The sequence below is a fragment of the Carcharodon carcharias genome, chromosome 2 (assembly GCF_017639515.1).
Source record: "Carcharodon carcharias isolate sCarCar2 chromosome 2, sCarCar2.pri, whole genome shotgun sequence".
NCBI classification, from domain to species: Eukaryota; Metazoa; Chordata; class Chondrichthyes; order Lamniformes; family Lamnidae; genus Carcharodon; species Carcharodon carcharias.
This window is the reverse complement of record NC_054468.1, coordinates 64583462-64603009: the sequence shown is the minus strand read 5'-3', so window position 1 is coordinate 64603009 and position 19548 is coordinate 64583462. Positions and strand designations below refer to the sequence as shown.

Here is a 19548-nt window from a genome sequence, read left to right as displayed (position 1 = left end):
ATGTTTGCTATTTTCCAATCTAAAGGAACCTTCCCTGAATCTAGGGAATTTTGGAAAATTAAAACCTGTGCATCAACTATCTCACTAGCCATTTCTTTCAAGTCCTTAGAGTGAAGTCCATCCAGATCTGGGGATTTGCCACAACAATTTGCTCAATGTCACTTCCCTGTTGATTGTTTTTCCACCCACACCCCCCACACCCCCCCCCCCGCCCCCCACCACCCCATTTCCTGATTTACAGCTATTTCCAAGATGTTACTTGTGTCCTTTATAGTAAAGACCAAAGCAAAATACCTGTTTAATTCGTTCGCCATCTCCCTACTTTCCATTATCAATTCCCCAGACATACACTTTACAGTCACTGAAGTGCTTTTGAAGTGTAGACACTGTTATAGGAAACATAGCCAATTTGCACACAGCAAGCTCCCATGAACAGCAATGTTTTAATTTTTATGATTTTTTTTAAGCTGATGTTCATTGGGGGATAAATATTAGCCAGGACACTGGGGTTAACATCCCTGCTCTCCTTCAAGATACGGGATCTTTTACATTCACTTCAGGTGGCAGAGGGGGCTTCAGTTTAACACCTCTTCTGAAACACAGTGCCTCTCACAGTGCAGCATTTCCTCAGTATTGCACTGGAGTTTTATTTGTACTCAAGTCTCTGGAGTGGGACTTGAACTCATGCCCTACCTTCTGACTCAGATAGCATTGTAGATACTCATCAGTTACTAATCCCAAACATGAAATAAGGTTCATCCACACAGATTTAACTGATCACAAATTCCATGGCCTGAATTTTTCAGTCGGTGTGCGGGGGCAGGCCTGACATGCTGGCACATAAAATGATGCGCGATGACATCAGGCATGTGTGATGATGTCATCACGCTGTCTCACGATGTTTCATTCAGCGGGCACACGCCGACTCAGGTGCACGCCCGCCGATAACTGATAGGCCTATTAAGGCTATTAATGAATTAATTAGTGCCGATGTTTATGCTGCCCATCCAACCTTAAGGTTGGTGGGAAGGTGAAAAGGCCAAGCAGCCTTCAAGAGCGGGATGAGGTTTCCTAAAGCTTTCTGGAATATAAAAACAGGTCCCATCTCATGTGACACCATCATATGAGGAGACACGTTTAATTAATTTTTTCTTCCATTTATTTATTTATTTAATAGCGCTTCAGTCTCCCTGAGGCAGCTCTGTGCCTCAGGGAGACTGAAGTGCACTTTTGTGTGCATGCATAAAAGACTGCTGGCCCTGACTCTCCCTCCTCTCCCCGCCCGCACAGGTAATGCTGAGCGCTTCCGCTCGCATCTTATGCTGGGTGGGCCTTAATTGGCCCACACACGTAAAATGGCAGCACGGTGCCGATCACGGGCGGCGGTTGGCTCTGTGACCACCCCCACCTACTCTCGGCAAGCCTGCCCGTCGACTGAAAAATTCAGGCCCATGTGTGGAGTTAGCTGATCACCAAGGGGTAGAGGTGCTATGACTAACCTGTGTATCTTTGGGTCAGGGATAGCACGGTGACCATTGTTCAGCAACTATGACGGAAGGTGTCCGGTGTGTCGATGTTGGCTCAGGTGATAAAATCTGACCTGGCTGCCTGTGTCCTGTCTTTTACTGCCAAGGTTTACACATTGACACTGGCCTTTTGAGCAAGATTTCTGTTGTTCGTGGAACCACATTCCAGCAAGATAGAATGTTTTGAGGAAAGGATGGGAAAAATCTAATTACACCTTGGTTTTAATTGTACCAAAAGTACTCATTTAGATTGAAGTCACTTGATTTCTATTGCTTTTTTAAAAAATAAAATTGTAAACATGGACACTAAGCACACACTTAGAATGCTACTAAATAGTGAACAACAGACATCTTTTCATTTGGAGTTTTCTGGCATGTTAAGCGCCAGTAATGGCTCATCCTTAATATTCTATTCATATTAATAATACTCCGATGTAGCGATTTAGTTTAAAATTAGGACCTATGCATAGGAGCCACATTTTATGCCATTGCATCCTCAGACGTGCTTTTCTTTGTCTGCAAAACTTAAAAAAATGTCCTTCAAACACATTAGAAGGCATCAAAGCCCTAATAAAATCCAATCTATTGGACTGTCCATTAGCCAAACGGCTGGTATTGGATTTACATGCTGTCACTACACTTCTATAGAGTACACTCGGCCACTGGGATAAAGCGATACAAATGTGCGTGAACGGACTAGAAAGGCTGCGCCCTGCACACTTTTGAATGTTTAAATTGTGTGATGGATGCGTTGCTCACGTTTCTGAGCAGTTACTGAAGCGTGACCAAACCTCATCCAACCTTCCCTTCCCCGTTCACCTCCCCAATTGCAATGAGTTCATTGGTGTGTTTGGCTGGTCGTCCTGCTGTGTGTGGGGTGCGTGCTTTCTCTTTGATGGTGCCTGTTGGGTGCCTACGGTGTGCATAAGCTCCCCCGCTTCCCACTCGGAGGTTGTGCACAGCATCGACCACCCTGCACACACTGAGGTTAGAGAGAGAGCCGGGGACACCACCGAGCGAATTGACCAGAGCTCAGCGTTCGGTGACTGGGAAACGCCAAGATGCATCTGGTAATTGATTTTATTTTCCTATCCTCACCTTTTGTTTATCTCAGTGTCAGTTTTTTTTTATTATTTTGCTCTGATCTAGGTGTTTTGCCGGTGTGTTTGAATTCCGGATTTGGCAGCACGGTAACCGCTTGCTTAACTCGGTGTGGGTCAGCCAGCGGTGCCGCTCATATGTGCAGCTCGGGCGTTAGCCGCCAGCTCTGCCCCGGCTCTGTCTCAGTGTTGGAGATGTCTCTCTCTTTCTCTCTCTCTCTCACACACACACACACACCCCTCTTGAGTTCTGCTTTGCCCTGTCCCTTCTTCAGATATACTTGGCAACGTGACCTGCTTGTGGTCTCTCCCCAACTCTGGCCGCAGGGTGAATTTGAATGGGTATCAATGACCCTCCAGTTTTATTCCAGAACTGAAGCTTTGCAGCAGCGATAATTGTGGTACATGTACCCGGTGCCTCGCATCCTCGGCATTGATCCAGGTGCTTCCTCCACCCTCTGTCTAAGATCAGGCTTTGATTCGGGTTAACGCTTTCAGGTTGAACAGAGGGCTATTGTATTAGAAAGCTCTTTACGTTCAACATTTGTGAGGATTTTTTTTAATGGCAACAGGCAAATTTGATTCAAAGGCTGCGTCCACCCGGCAATCTTAGCGACCAAGAGGTGTACAGCAATGCCGAAGTTAAACTTGAGCCAGTATGCTTGAGACCCATTGATAGGATTGTTTTCTCTCAGCTGCAGAAACTCACGGCAGCCTCCAACCCAGGCTCTTGAAAAATCCTCCTGAGTTTCTGTGGGATGTCTGCAATATATCCAGCCTAGAGGGCTTTGGAGTAGGAGGGAAGAGCCAAGGCTTAGGGACATATGAGAGTGCACTGGGATACATTGATGATGTTTTAGCCAGCTGTAAGCTTACCAGCACCCAAACCTGGGGGTATCCCATTACTTATCCAGCCAGGAGCAACGTGCCCACTAGGCACTTGCATTACTATGTGAAGATGACTGGGAAGAATCCCAGTTCCCAGTGAGAGCTCTACCCTCCAGGTTTCATTAATGAGCCAGATTGGCTAATGATCAACAGTCTCCTGCCATATTTCTGCTTGGTTCAACACCTCAGATTATACTGCTGCAGAGAATTGCCTTGGTTTTGATCTTCCACCATTCAGCCTTGTCATATTGAGGGCATCTTAACTCCCAAAAAATTCCACCCACCCACCTGCTGCTTGCCCAAGAAGTATAGTCATTAGTTATTGCACAAATAACTACCATGGGTTTGATTGTTAGTTAGCCAGAAAACTGCTGCTAGGAACGCTCCATAAGTGGTACGGTGAGCAGTTCACCATAAAATGTGAGTACATTGTCACTATCATCCTGACCAAAGTATAGGTATACATAATAGTTCAGTCAGTTGTCATGCAGAATTTTATCAGTATTTGCCTGGTGCTCTGTCATCCAGTTTTGGCAGATACCAAATGAGGGATGAATGTTTGAGGGCTAATATTCGGTCTTTAGGTAATGCTTTCAGCAGTTGGTTCAATTCTCAAATTGTCTTAATAAACTATGTCAGTTTTCAATGTGGTGGCCCACCTATGTACATAACACTTTTCAACTTGCTAGCCACTTTCATGTTTTAGACATCCCAATGCTGCACACTATGCTTAACTCTGCTCCTCCTGAGACAGACTTTGGCAATGAAATAGGTTTGGCCTGAGGTTTACTCTGCTCCTGGGTACTCAGTTACAAAGCAGAGCTCTTCTTCTCTTCAACCACTCCCTTTTATCACAAGTATGCATCTCTACTCAGTCCAGAATTTTGTACCCAGGCCTTAAAAATCCTTTGCACGTGTTGGAGTTCTGAACCATGAAGGTTAACTGTGCATATCATACACAGTTTTAGCTTGCATTGGGACTTTGCTGTTAGTTCTTTCTGATCTTTCTTTACAAAGTGCTGTTTCCATCTTCGTGGCATGGAGCTAAAGGACTGTATCCAGATGGAAGTGCGCATCCTGCAGGATTCCCTGTTATCAGCTATTGGGATGGATGTTCATGAATTTCAAGATTTCTTTATAGCCTGTGCAAAGCCATATTGGCAAAGTTAGGGATACATATTCTATTGTCCTTTAGTTCTAGGTGGCAATTAGAATGCTGTAATCCCTAGGTTGATTCACCAACAACATATGATTTATATGATAATTGTTAGATGATTTGTCAAAGCTTAACCTGTTACAGAATTGAATAGTGTAGTTGTACTTTGTTAATTCACCTCCAGGAACTAAAATATTAAGTTAATCTAATCCAGAGTGATGGCTGCTGGATGTTTGCTGTGTTCCACATGAATGTTTGAACAGTCCCAACTCTCTGCAGTGAATCCCTGCTCAAACTGTTCAAAATGTCAACCAAACTGGCAGTGCCATTTTTTCCCTTAGTACTTTAAAGCTTTGGAACTAGATTCACTTTTATTGTGGCATAAACAAAGGTGAAAATCCAGTTTAAAACAGCAACCTGTCAGTGGGAGTTCCACCAGCTTCTAAACTAGGGATTTGCCTGATGGTAGAGTAATGATGTGTTATCTCTTTAGGCTGGTAGATATTCTGCTGGTGATTAATTTATCACATGTGGTACCAGCATGATTTGGCTGCAAGTGCTGAATTTTCTGGCTTTTTCAGAAACTGTACAGGCATGTATGTGATATATGCCTATAGAAGCAGCAATTCTCCAGGAAACTGGAACTCCAAATGCATGCTGACAGTTTAACTTGACCATTGCAACATAATGTAATGTGGCTGGATATTATTAAAAAGTCCAGTAATATGGCTGGTGTAGGAATTGGAGTTCCTTTTGCTACAGTCAAATGTGCTCTTCAAGGTTTGGGTAAAGGCATATTACAGAGTATAGTAAAGAATGTTTTACTCCAGCTGAGCAGTGCTGCACATGAGCTGGAAGTGCTTAATGCTGTTCCTGGAAGTCTAATTGGCAAAGGTTTTCATTGCTAGAACCAATATCAACAATTACATGGCAGTTGGTTAATATAATTTTTTTTCATCTGGATTTGAATTCTGTCAGGCCAATGGGATAAGTACAGCAAACATCAATCCCCAAAGATTATTATTTTAATTTGATCCAAGTTTTTGGCACATTTTAAGATAAAGTAAATTGTTTGTCTTCTGATGTAGTTTAGTTCAATTGGGCTGAATCTCAGTTTGGTATAACCTTATATAAAAATGCCAAAATACCACCCTGGTTATAAAATAGTTTGTGTTTTTGCCTTCTGGTTGGTGTAATTTTTTGTGGTTCAACTTGAACAAATTATGAGGAATGTGGATAGAAGTGGACAATTCTTACAGCTTCATTTTACTTGCATTCTAATTGTGCCAAATGAATCATATAATTTAAACTATTGCATCTTAGATTCTGTAATAATTGCAATTCCTTTGATTTGCCATTTCTCTACTGTATCTTGATATTTATCCATTTGAATAATATCCCTGTTACGTATTTTAATGTCTTTTGAATTGTTTTCTTTTGGCTCTAAATGTTGCCTTCCACACTTTATTATATTTGTTTTTTTACAGCCATATAAAAAAAAATGGAAATCCTCCTCTCCCATTCATCTGCCATCCATGATTCCTGGATTAAGGAGGAGATGTTTTTCCAGGTTTTTGCCAAGACTGCTCTTGATTGGGCAGCTGAGGGGTATATCAAAATGGCCTGAGCGAGTTCACAATATTTCTCTTGGAAAAAGCATGCAGCCTCTGTTTTATATCTGCTCTGAAACCATTGCAGAATTCATTGCAACAGTCATGGAAAAACCTGAATCCAAATAACTAGTGGCATGGTCCATTGCAGGTTGCATATGCTTGCTACGATTCTCTCTTCATGTCTAGCAGCACTTGTAGCATTTCACATTTTGTTCTATTGTTCTAATTCTTTTTGTAGATTTTTTAGAATTTTAATAATATTGAAAGTCGGAAATACTTCTTGTAATTTTAAAATTACAATGTCTAGTTCTAATAATTACTTCAATAACATTTTTTCTTCAAATTAGTTTCCCATAAGCATGCAATGAAACAATATTCATTTCAAATGTTAGGTTATAATTGGTAAACATTTCCTCTGGGGTCACCTATATATTGGACAATAGTTATCATTGTCAATCTTTTGCAGCCCTTTATCAAACACACCATTTACCATTTCTTTTATTGATCTGAGTTTAATTATCCCTTGGCATTTACGTAGTATCTCATCCCTGAAGGAGGACATCCAATGAACAGTATTAAATGACTGCATGATGTACAGTCTACTTTTGTGTGGACGGCAGTAGGCCAAAAACTAATCAGGTGTTAAATTATCTTGTTTACATGAGCTTGATAGGGATGATTTTGATTTGGATATGATTTCAGAACAGCCACACAAGGTGCATATCTTTGCTTTCCGTTAGAAGAGTGAACATCATTACACAAGGTATTTATACCTTACTTTAAATGCAGAGCAGCTACAAATCAGGCACACATCAAGCAAGCAACTGATAAATAAATGGGCAAAAGACCAAGCAGTATAAGAGATAACAATTGAATGAATATTTTGAGTCAGTCTTGTTTATATGAGATAAACTGCATGCAAAATGTCTTTTTGTACATTGATCTATGAATGTATTTTCAAGTTCATATGTATGATCGAAGTAGATAAGCCTTCACAATTGTAAGGATGTAGGTACTGATCCCATTTTGGAGAAAAAAAACTTTGCTAATTCTCATTGTAGGAAGGATGGTACTGAGAGTTGCATGCATTTTCAGCAAAGCAAACAATTTGCCTGCAGCAAGGATGTAGCTCAGCTGTAAGTATTCTCAAGTATGTGAACTGCTAAAGATCTCTAACCCTTAACCAGCAATTGTATTTCTTCACAGGCTTATATTGGTCCTAATGTTTTTGGGTTAATATTAAAGATGTTTTTTAATTAGATCTATTTTGCTAAGTAAGTTTTGATAGTATTTGGTCATGTATCTCTTTCATAAGAGTCCTACTGTGTTTCTCCTATTTTCTGGAATGTGAGGCAAGGCCAACTATAAACCAACAAACTGAGTTAGTTTTTACATGCATTTTATGAACTCATAAAAGTTTATAGAGAATTTCAATGAAATTCATAATTTTCCTCATAACAGAAATTTGAAATGGACAGCACATTATCCCTGTTAGAGGGCTAAATTCACTTTTCTTCTTCGCAAATCTTTGATGCTTGTTTATGCTTTTCTTAAGAAGATTCTTAACTACTATTTCTGATTGCCACATGAGATTTCAAACTAGACTAGATGTCAAAACCTGCTTGCTGAATTTCCTCAGCCTTCTGTTACTGGGGATTGGTCTGCCAATCAAATCTGCTACCTTGACTCAAAAACCTCTTACATGGTACCAAAATGATCTATTCTGTTCAGACCCAATGCTGCACTCTGTGAGGAGAAACCATTCTAACATAATACCTTTTCCCTAAGGAATGTGATGATGGAGCTGATTGTCTCTGTCTCTGACTGGTGCGCTAGCTGAAGAATACTTCTCCAACTTGCTTCATCTGGATTTAATCAACATTTCCAAACTGGGTACATTATGTATGTTCAAGCCCTTGTGACCTGAATTTATTGCAATGACATCTCAATAAAAATTAACCTGAAAACCTTCCAGCAAAATAATTGAATGTTCTGAAATGTGACACTGTACAACATTTATCTTAAAAATGAAAGGATGTACTTTTTTGGCATAGGTTTACTCAGGGGACATTCATCAATGATTCCAGGTTAAAGCGACAGTATTGATTCATAAAATCCAACTGAAAGGCTCTTCTTATTGAAATCAGCTATCCACTGCCAGTAAAGTTTAAAAATAACAGAACATTTCATATAATCTTCATGTAAATGTGAGAAACTACTTATAATTATACTCAAAATATTTTTAGAAATATTTGGAGGAAGAACAACAGGTGCATTTAAAAATAATGGGGCTGATTTAAAAACCTTAAGTTCATATAGCATTACTGTGCTGGATGGCACATCTTATAGGGTGCTGATGCCTGTTCAGTGATTGTTACAACTCTGGGGACGTGCTATCATTTGGTGAGATATTGGTATTGGGCAGTAAAGATACTGAGAACCTGCACATCTGTCATGTGTGAGGTGCATAAGAATCTTAATAAAATGCCAATGAAACTTAAGCACCATGATGTATTTGCAGAGCCAGTACTACAGATGCTCAGTATTCCATTCCTTGTGTTGTCATCTTTGTTCTTTAAAAGTGCTGCTTTGGGGATTTTATTAGCAGCTGTTTGTTAGCAATTATTTTACTGTGTCCTTGTTGTATTGCTGTTTGGGGGAGAAAGGAAGTTAACAAGAATGCCTTCAAGGTGTACCCTATCTACAATCTGTGCTGGTTTCCCAAGAAACTGTGCAGCGAATAAGAAAGGTGTAGGTATCCCACTGGATACCTCATCATATTTGCAGGTTCTGAAGAAAGAGGAAAAGATGAAAAGAAGTATGTAGAACAGATGTGTTTGCATTTCAGGAGATCAAATAATGCCTGCTTTCATGGCGTTGTCCAAGAGCCAGATAAAACCTGCTTGCAAAAACCCTGATTCCTCAAGGCATTTTGCACATTCCTCTTTCTTTTGAGCACCTGGAAGAGCAGATGATGAATATATTTAAGAATGCTAGTTCTAAGGTACTCCTTGAAACACTGCTTTATCTGGCAAATAATTACAGTGAATCATGTTGGCTTTCAGCACCGAGTGAACGACATTGGGAGAATAAAATTACCAGATGAAAGCACATTGTTGAGTGCAACATTTGTAAGCAATTTTTTCTAAATCTAGAAATTATATCTTTTCCAAAGGATCAGAAGATTTTCCCACTCTTGGCCTAATAGGAAAATATATTTACATTAATGAAAATGTCACATCTCAGCTTATCAGGAATAGGTTTCTAGCTTTAATAATCTCTTTATTTCTCCTCTCCTCTCTTTAAGGCATTGACTTCTTCACCTCTTGTAGCTTAACTGAAATCGATCACTCGAGGAATCTCCCTCAATGACATTATTCAAATGCTGGATCCGTGGCTAAAATTTCCCTCCTTAACTTGAGAACATCTGAGAAACTGGCTAATTCAACGCAGAAGGTTGTGGAGCCTGAATATTGTTGAACTACTCATGGGATCATTTCCAGAACCATTGGGCTGGATTTTACAAAAAGGAAGGTCGTCCTTTCGCCAAGAGCGAAAGCAGATCCAGAGCCCATGTGAGCAGATGGTGAGACCCTGGGCTGGGCAGGGTGGGGGTGGGGGGGAATAGTGTGCGATTTTACTGCTGGGGGCTAATTAAGAGGGCAGCGGCCAGCTGCTCCAAGCAATTGGTTCAATCAGAGATCGGGCAGCTCGGTAGCCTTGACAGCGCCAATGATAGAAGTGGCCATTGTTTGGAATGCAGGGAGAAAAGGAGGATGACACTATGTTGAGGCACCCTCGAAATGGAGTTTAGTTTTTCTTGTTACCTGCTGGGGCCAGGTGAGCAGGCTCCAGTGATCGGAGGGGTGAACCCTCCAGTGGTAGCGTCGAAGTTCCGGGAGTAGCAATTCTGGCTGAGAAGCTCCTCTGTGGGCCATGGATGACCATAAAAGAAGGTGCCCCACCCCGCACCTTCACCTCCCCCCTACCCCCAGAACATTCTGAGAGGCCACCTCAACATATCTGGTGGTCTCCCCGTGCAATGGGGACTGACCTGATGCTGATTGAAATGCTGGCAGGGATGCAAAATTGGCCAATTAAGTGCTTTACCGCTGGCGTCCCTGCATTGACAGTCTCCTTTGGAGGTGGAAGGTCATGGCTATTTCCCTCCTGACACCTCACAGTGTTATTTTATGAGCCCTCCTGCCTCCCAGCTGCCTCCAGAGGCCTGGTAATACTCAGGCCATTGGATGACTTCTCAATTCTGTAGGATCACTCTTTTGAGTGAGTCCAAGCTCCCTAGACCTTAAAAGGATGCCTATCCTTGCCTTGAGATTTAAAAAATCTTCTGTAGAAAAAACGTCAACTCTGTTTCTCTCGCCACAAATGCTGCCAGACCTACTGAGTTTTTCCAGCATTTATTCTGTTTTTATTTCAGATTTCCAGCATCCGCAGTATTTTGCTTTTATTTCAGAAATGTGTTCTGGCTGGCAATTGCTTTTGCCTGCTGCATGTATCCTGTGCCTCTTTAAGATTCCCACCCATCTTAAAAGCTGTAGATTACCACATCAGAGCTCATTTTAAGCTTAAGTGAGCAAGTGAATTTATTTTTCCAAGATGCACAAGCAAATAAATAAGTAATTTAATATAATTGTGTATTTATAATAGCCATCTAACATAAGAAATAGGAGCAGGAATAGGCCATTTGGCCCCTTAAGCCTGCCGCGCCATTCAAAAAGATCATGGCTGATCTGTCCCAGGCCTCGACTCCTCTTTTGTGCCAGCTTCTCATAGCCCTCAACTCCCTGATATTTCAAAAATCTATCTACCCCTTTAAATACTTTAGTGATCTAGCCTCCACAACTCTCTGGGGTAGAGAATTCCAGACATTCACTAGCTTCAGAGAAGAAATTCCTTCGCACCTCAGTTTTAAATGAGTGACCCCTTTATTCTGTAACTATGTCCCTAGTTCAAGATCCCCCCCACTAGTGGAAACATCTTCTCAATATCTACCCTGTCAAGCCCCCTCAGAATCTTGTACATTTCAATAAGATCACCAACTCATTCCTCTAAACTCTAATGAATAGAGGCTTAGCCTGTTTAGCCGTTCATGATAAGTCAACCCCTTCATCCCAGGAATTAGCCTAGTGAATCTCTTTTGAACTGCCTCCAATGCTAGTATATCCTTTCTTAAATACGGGGACCAAAACTGTACACAGTACTCCAGATGCGGCCTCACCAACACCCTGTATAGGGTGTTGTAGCAAGACGTTCGTATTTTTAACCTCCAACCCCCTAGCAATACAGGCCAAAATTCCATTTACCTTCTTAATTACTTGCTGCACCTGCATGCTAACTTGTGTTTCATGCACAGTAACACCCAGCTCCCTTTGTGCTGCACTTTTTTGGAGTCTTTCACCATTTAAATAATAGTCTGCCTTTTGATTCTTCTTACCAAAGTGCATGACCTCACACATTCTTACATTAAACTCTGCAAAGTTTTTGCCCACTCACTCAACCTATCTAATCCCGACTCTCCCATTTCTGTGTGTCAACCAATCCTCAATCCATGCTAGTACATTACCCCAAATACGTGTATTGATCCTGTAAGATCCTGTTTTGTGCAATAACCTTTTATGTGGCACCTTATTGAATGCCTTCTGAAAATCCAAATACGCCACATCTACTGGCTCACCTTTATCAACTCTGCTTGTTATATCCTCAAAAGAACTCTAGCAAATTTGTCAAACATGATTTCCCTTTCACAAGACCATGTTGACTCTCTTTGATTGCATTAAGCTTTTCTAAGTGTCCTGCTATTCTTCCTTAATAGTGGACTCTATCATTTTCCCAACAACGGATGTTAGGCTGACTGGCCTATAGTTTCCTGCTTTTTGCCTCTCTTTCTTCTTGAACAGGGGTGTCACATTAGCAGTTTTCCAAACCATTGGGATCCTCCCTTAATCCAGTCAGTTCTGGAATATTTTGACCAATATCTCCACTATCTCTGCAGCCACTTCCTTTAAAACCGTTGGATTCAGGCCATCAGGTCCTGGCAACTTGTTTGCTTTTAGTCCCATTAGCTTGTCAAAGACTTTGTCCCTCATGTTAGAGACTGTTACAAGATCTTAACCCCCGTTAGCTCCTTGATTATCTGATATCTTTGGGATGTTTATAGTGTTCTCCACTGTGAAGACCGACACAAAATATTGGTTTAAATTATCTGCCATTTCCCTGTTCCCCATTATCAATTCTCCAGTCATATCTACCAAATATCCCACACTTACTTTAGGCACTCTCGTTTTTATATACCCGTAGAAGCTCTTGCTGTTTGTTTTTATATTTCTTGCCAATTTACTTAAATAATCAATTTTCTCCCTCTTTATTAGCTTTTTAATCATCCACTGCTGGTTCCTAAAAAAAAAAATTCTCAATCTCTGGCCTATCATTAGTTTTCACTGCTTTGTATGCCTTAGTTTTTGATTGAATACTCTCCTTGACCACCTTTGTTAACCACAGGTGGTTCATCCTTCTCATCGAGCCCTTCCTTTTGACCAGGATAAATATTTGCTGAGTGTTATGAAAGATCTGCTTAAATATCTGCCACTGCTCATCCATCAACCTTCCCCTTAGTCTATTTTACCAGCCTGCTTTAGACAACTCTTTCTTAATATTCCTGTAATTGCCCTTATTTAAGTTGAGGACACTGGTTTGAGACCCGAGTTGCTCACCCTCAACCCTAATTTGAAGTTTTACCATGTTGTGATCATTGCTCCTTAGAGGATCCTTAACTACAATATCTCTTATTAATCCCACCTCATTACCCATTGCTAGATGTAAAATAGCCTGTTCCTGGCTAGGTTCTGTAATGTATTGCTCTAAGAAACAATCCCTGATGCACTCTACAAATTTGCCTTCCATGTTAGCCCTGCCAATCTGATTTGTCCAGTCAGTATGCAGATTAAAATCACCCATGACAATTGTAGCACCCTTCTTACATGCCTCCATTATTTCCCGATTTATACTTCATCCAACAGTGAGGCAATTCTTCGGGGGCCTATAGATGACTCCCATCCATGACTTCTTCCCTCGCTATTCCTTATTAACACCCAACTGATTGGACATCACAATCTATTGCACCTATATCACTATTCACCATCTCACTGATACCTTCCTTTATTAACAAAGCTACCCCACCTCCTTTTCCTTTTTGCCTATTTTTCCAGAAAGTCAAATACCCTTGAACATTGAGTTCCCAGTCTTGGTCACCCTGCAACCATGTCTCTGTAATAGCTATCAAGTTATATTCATTTATTTCTATTCGCACCATCAACTCATCTATCTTGTTACAAATGCTGCATGCATTCAGATAAAGAGCCTTTAGCTTTGACTTTTTACCATTATTGCTCATTCTGCTTCTGATTTCTGCTGCACCCTTCTGCTTATATTTTCTGCCCCTTCCTTTCACACTTTGATTATCGTTCGCCTCTTCACTACCCTGCACCACTGCTCTCTCATTTCTTTTTGTTTAAACTTCCCTTCAATTGAACCCTCCCGCCCTACTAATTAGTTTAAAGTCCTATCTATGATCCTAGTTATACAATTCGGTAAGACACTGGTCCCAGCATGGTTGAAGTGAAGCCCATCCCAGCGGAACAGCTCTCTCCTTCCCCAGTACTGGTGCCAGTTTCCTATGAATCAGAACCCATTTCTCCCACTCCAATCTTTGAGGCACGCATTTACCTCTGTAATCTCATTTGCCCTCAGCCAATTTGCATGTGGCTCAGGTAGTAATCCGGCGATTATTACCTTTGTGGGTCTGCTTTTTAATTTAGCTCCGAGCTGCTTGTAGTCCCTCAGCAGAACCTTTTTCCTATTCCTATCTATGTTGTTGGTATCGACATAGACCATGACAACTGGATCCAAACCGTCCCCCTCCCAAGTTCCTCTCCAGCCCAGAAGAAATGTCCTTACCCTTGGCACTAGGTAGGCAGCACGGCCTTTGGGACTCTGTCTTTGCTACAGAGAACTGTATCTATTTCCCTAACTGTGCTTTCCCATGTTGCTACTACATTTCTCTTTTCTCCCCCCACTTGAATGGTGCTCTGTACCATGGTGCTGTGGTTAGTTTGCTCATCCTCCCTGCAATCTGGGCCCTTGTCCACGCCGGGAGCAAGAACCTCATACCTATTGGATAAGGGCACTGGCTGAGGCTCCTCCAAAGCTAAATTTTGGATCCCCATACCTGCCTCACTTGCAGTCACAACTTCCTGCCCTGACCGCAGTCCAAATTTGATGTAATTAATCTAAGGGGTGTCACTGTCTCCTGAAACACAGTGTCCAGGTAACTCTCCCCCTCCCTGATGTGCCGCAGTGTCCGGAGCTTGGACTCCGGCTCATCAACTCTGAGCCGAAGTTCCTCAAGCAGCCAACACTTGCTGCAGATGTGGTCACCGTGGATCACATTGATCCACCAGCTTCCACATACTACAGCTTCAACACATCACCTGCCCTGTCATCTCTATTCTATTTAATTGATTAACTTGGATGTTAAATATTTTAAAAGTGAATTTCCTAATTGTATTCTTCAGCTTTAATAACATCTCCTGATTTAAACCACTTGGCCAATCAAAGGAGACACGGAAGAGATACCCACCAATCACCTACCTGTTTTCCTTTGATGTCACACTTCGGCTCTGACAGGCAGAAACAGGTCTTGACAGGTCCCCTCCATCTAATTTCTGTAGCTTATGAATTTGGTTGCCATCCACTTAAAGGAAGATTTGATTTAGCAATGAGCATAACAGTGATATGAATGACACAATGTGTTTAAATTATGTAAGACATACATATCATGCTCAACACATTAATATAATTTTACACATATTTGGTGGTATGAATATTGTACAATAATTTACGGCCACCTCTGCCATTAGCGCTGTCAAGGCTGCTGAGCTGCCCGACATCTGATTCAACTGGTTGCTTGGAGCGGCTGGCTGCTGCCCCCTTAATTGACCCCTACCAGTAAAATCGCACACCTCCTGCCGCCCAACTCAGGGCCCCACTGTCTGCTCACAACAATAAAAATAAACTTGAGAATGAGACTGGAGATTTTTCTGATATGACAAAATGGTCTTGCATTTTTTTTTAAGAAGCTAGCTGTTTCTTCTTTCCCCTGCCAAGGCAATTCCACGAGTCTTAACAGAGTCCTTCTGAGCAATAGCTTCAACAGTGCTATAGGTTAGGAACTATATACTGTGTGTATTAAGTACACCTGCATCAACAGGTTAAAGCTGTCATAAGGAATTTGTCTCAAAAATAAGACGGTGAGGCTACAGAAAAGCTGAAAATAGGATTTCTTATATCTCCACACAACTGGAAATATTTTGGATTCCTTGTGATTGTGTAGCACAGTATGTAGAAAGTAACTCTCAAATAATGCAATTTACTAAAAAAAGATAAGCTACAAATGGCCTTGCAACATCTTGGTTCTTTTTTACATTCAACCTCTCTCACTTTGCCTTTAGGCATATTTTTGGTACTTTCTGAAATTGCGTGTACTTGGATGACTAAAGATATATTGATGTTGAAGTGGATTACATCATTGTGGGCAGCACTGCAAACCAATTTGTAAATACTGCAATCTCTTTGCATTTTGACACTGGTGTATTGACTGCTGGATGCCTGTGCCAAAGAGGCATTATATGAAACTATTTTGTGAGCAAGAATAGAGTTTACTTGATAACAGTCTCATGTACAGCTGAAGAGGTATAAAATCAAAGCCCATCCTTCTTGTGAGATTTGAAGAAGGTTAGAATATTTTTGAGTGAATATCTGGCATTTCCATTAGCACAATTCCAAATATGTGTAAAATTATATTAATATATTAAGCATGATATGTATGTTTCATTTTTTATTCCCCAGCTGGCACCTCTGGTCCAGGTGACCTTCTGACACTATGGCCAGTATTGGTTAAGGGGGTAACGAGGGAGCAGATGTGCTGATATCATGAGAGAGGCCATCATGATTTTTAATCAAATAAATAGAAATTTCAGGGCAAACAGCAAACAGTTTAAGGAGCCTTTATGATCTCACCCACTCTGGGGCGATTGAAAATGTAAGTGAGAGGGGAGTAGATGGAGAGTTGAGGGGCGTGAATGACAGCAGAATGAAGGGAGGAAGGATATTGGAGTGCACTGGCTAATTCAGATAGAGAGAGATGGATAATGATGGAAGTGAGATGGTCAGAAAGAAGGTATTTGGAAAAGGAAGACCTAGGGATGTAGTAGGTGTAAAGTGGTTGGGAAAACATAAGTTATAGGAAGAGGGAATAGGAGGGAAGCTTTTGAGGGTAGCAGGTAACATAAATCCCCAAATCCCCATCAAAAAACAAAGACTGCAGCTATCTTTGGTCTTTCTTTCACCACATCACTCCACCAGTCAATGACCCAAACTTCAATAGAAAGACAAGAGAAAGAAGCAGAAGAGGAAGAGTAAGAGATGGTAACATGAAGAGAACAGAAATAATTAACAGAGACCATGAGCTGAATTTTCACCAAGGAGGTAGAAAACAAGAGCTGGGACTATTTTTGGATTAGAAACCTGCCCCCTGTGAGATACTGCTTAAGTCAAGATTTTCACAGGGGTGAGTCCTTAATTAATGTGGAGGTGGGTTTGCTATTCACTTTGAGCCAGTGTGGGTGGGAACAGGCATGGTTCAGATGAAGTGTGGGGCTTGTTTAGACTTACACGGCAGTCATCACCTGAGGTTGCTTGTTGTCCTGAGGAAGAGGACTGTGGTTTGTGCCAAAGCTTTCCAGAGCACCAGAGGGAAGAGAGATGTCACAGAGAAGCTGAAGACCTGGCACCCCTGGGAAGACATGAGTGCCAGCTTGCATCTAATGCTGAAAGCTATGCGGATGAGCAGGGTGGCCCTCTTCCCAGAGGGCGGCAGATAGATGCCACCTTGTCCTGCAGCAAAGTACCTCCTCTGCTCATTGTCATCTCCCTCGGCCTCCCAATTCCTCCTCTTCTGCTCCTTCCCAGATAAGCTATCTTTTTCCAGGGCCTCTGAATCTTCAAAATCCACACCTCTCTGAAGGGCTATGTTATGGAAAATGCAGCAGACCAGCACAATGATCGAGCCTTTTGCAGGAGGTTATTGGGGGTCACCACTCGACTGGCCCAGGCACTGGAATTGCATCTTCAGAGCTTGATGTCCTGCTCCATGGTAGCCCTACTTAGCAGCTGGCATTAGTTACATCGCCTCTCTGCCTCTACCTAGGGCTTCTGCAAAGAGTGAATAGCCAATTCTTCAAGGGATATCCCTTGTCACCTAGTATCCATATTTGCATTTAGGACATTAGAGTGAAGTTCTGAGGCATGACTTGCACAGGGTGACGGATTTATGGCAGATTTCAGTATGCAAACATGTATGTAGAGCAAGTTCTTGTTGTGGTTGCAGACTAGGAAGTGAGGGAGTGGAAGCCTTCCAGTTGATGGATCTCACTGGCTAGTTGCTGAGTGCCTTGGTGGCCACATGGGCACAATCAATGATGCCTTGCACTTGGAGAATCCAGTGATGGAGGTGAAACCCTCAGCCGTTTGCCTCTACCATGTCATGTCTGTCATTAAATGGAAGTGCCGTCCAGCTCTGGCAAAGATGGCACTAATGACCTGTGAGAAGCAGTGATGTGCAGCCATTTTTGAGATGCTACTAAGATTTGCAGCTGATCCTTGGAAGGAGCCAGAAGTGAAGAGGTTCAAAGCCACAGTGACTTTGACAGCAACTGGCAGGGCTTGGCGACCAGTGCTGTAAGGCGTGAGGGCTTTGTTGATAAGGTCACAGATGTTTGTGGAGAGCCACAGTCTCCTGCAGCACTGGGGTCTCAGTCATCTCCAGGTAGTTATGCATTCATTGGCAGATCCTGAATTGAGGGTTCGGCTTTTCTGTTTATTTTTACATCTGTTTATTTTTACAGGGGTGTTACTCCTCATCACCACTGGGCTCAAAATCTGATGGGTGTGCCACCATTATCAGCTGGAGCCTTCCTTCTGGGCGGGTGGTTTCCCAATTGGCATTGGCAGCCTTTTTCCCCCTGCTTATCTGCCCCCGTATTGTCAGGGGATGCTGGCCTCATTCAAAGCCTGGGCACTGAGTGGTCACTCTCCCTACCATTTGTGCAGCGCCAAAGAAACTCCATTACCAGGTTCCTGGTACTCCTTTGCCCCACTTACCCCTTTATGGGGTCAGAATTATACCCTGGGATAGCCATGACTTGCTTGAGGGGCCAAGTGGCCTATCCTGCTCCTAATTCGTATGCTTGTATGTCCCCATTCTTTACCTGCCTGCCTTCATTTTCTAAAGGCATAGCAAGTCCCAGCTTGTTGAGCCTTTTTGTGTGTGTGGTTTGTGGATTTGATCTGTTCCCGGTGTCTCCCCTTCAGGCGTAAACCTTGCTGGGGTGGCTGGTTTTCTTGGGCAGCAGCACAGCTTGGATGTTGGGCAGGACCCCACCCTGGGCTATGGTGACCCCACCCAGCAGCTTGTTGAGCTCCTCGTCGTTGCGGATGGCGAGCTGCAGGTGGTGGGGGAATGATGCGGGTCTTCTTGTTGTCCTGGGCCGCATTGCCGGCCAGCTCGAGGATCTCGGCCGTCAGGTACTCGAGGACGGCGGCCAGGTAGACGGGGGCTCCGGCCCCGACCCACTCGGCATAGTGGCCCTTGCGCAGCAGCCGGTGGATACGGCCGACGGGGAATTGGAGCCCGGCTCTGGAGGAGCGAGTCTTGGCCTTGGCGCGCCCTTTGCCTCCGGTTTTACCACGACCGGACATCTTTCACCTCTTAACAAGCTTTTCAACAGTCTTAATTGGCCTCAATTAGGAGGAGAGCTGCATTCTGGTTCTGCCCTCCTCCAATATTGATTACTGGCACTGCCAAGATTGGCACCTTAAAATTAACATACTGCCCAGTGTCTGCATTTTTACTGTTGCCCCCCATGCTCCCACATCCCCGCTTTGTTCCAACCTTCAGGATGGCCCTGAAAATGCAGCCCCATTTTATTCAGCTTAGCATGCGCAATATTATGAGAGAACCACGTGTGTATGTGTGTCTGTGTCTGTCTCTCTCTCTCTCTATGTTCTCTCTGTGCATGTCTCTGTGTGCTTGTGTGTGTTTGTGGAAAAGTTTTGAGATCTTTTAGAGTTTTTTGTAAAAAATGTTGTCACATGCAAATTTCTGTTTCGCACTTAAAAATATATGTACA

At 42.5% G+C, this 19548-nt stretch overlaps 1 protein-coding gene across 1 annotated transcript in view; it reads left to right on the top strand.

Annotated features, from left to right (window-relative positions):
- The first annotated feature begins 2412 nt into the window (after positions 1-2412).
- Positions 2413-19548, top strand: part of schip1 (schwannomin interacting protein 1) — an 871502-nt gene continuing 854366 nt past the window's right edge. The window contains exon 1 of the mRNA XM_041176152.1: positions 2413-2596. Coding sequence (XP_041032086.1) covers positions 2588-2596 — 9 coding nt within the window. The 5' untranslated portion in view covers positions 2413-2587. The remainder of the gene's footprint in view (positions 2597-19548) is intronic.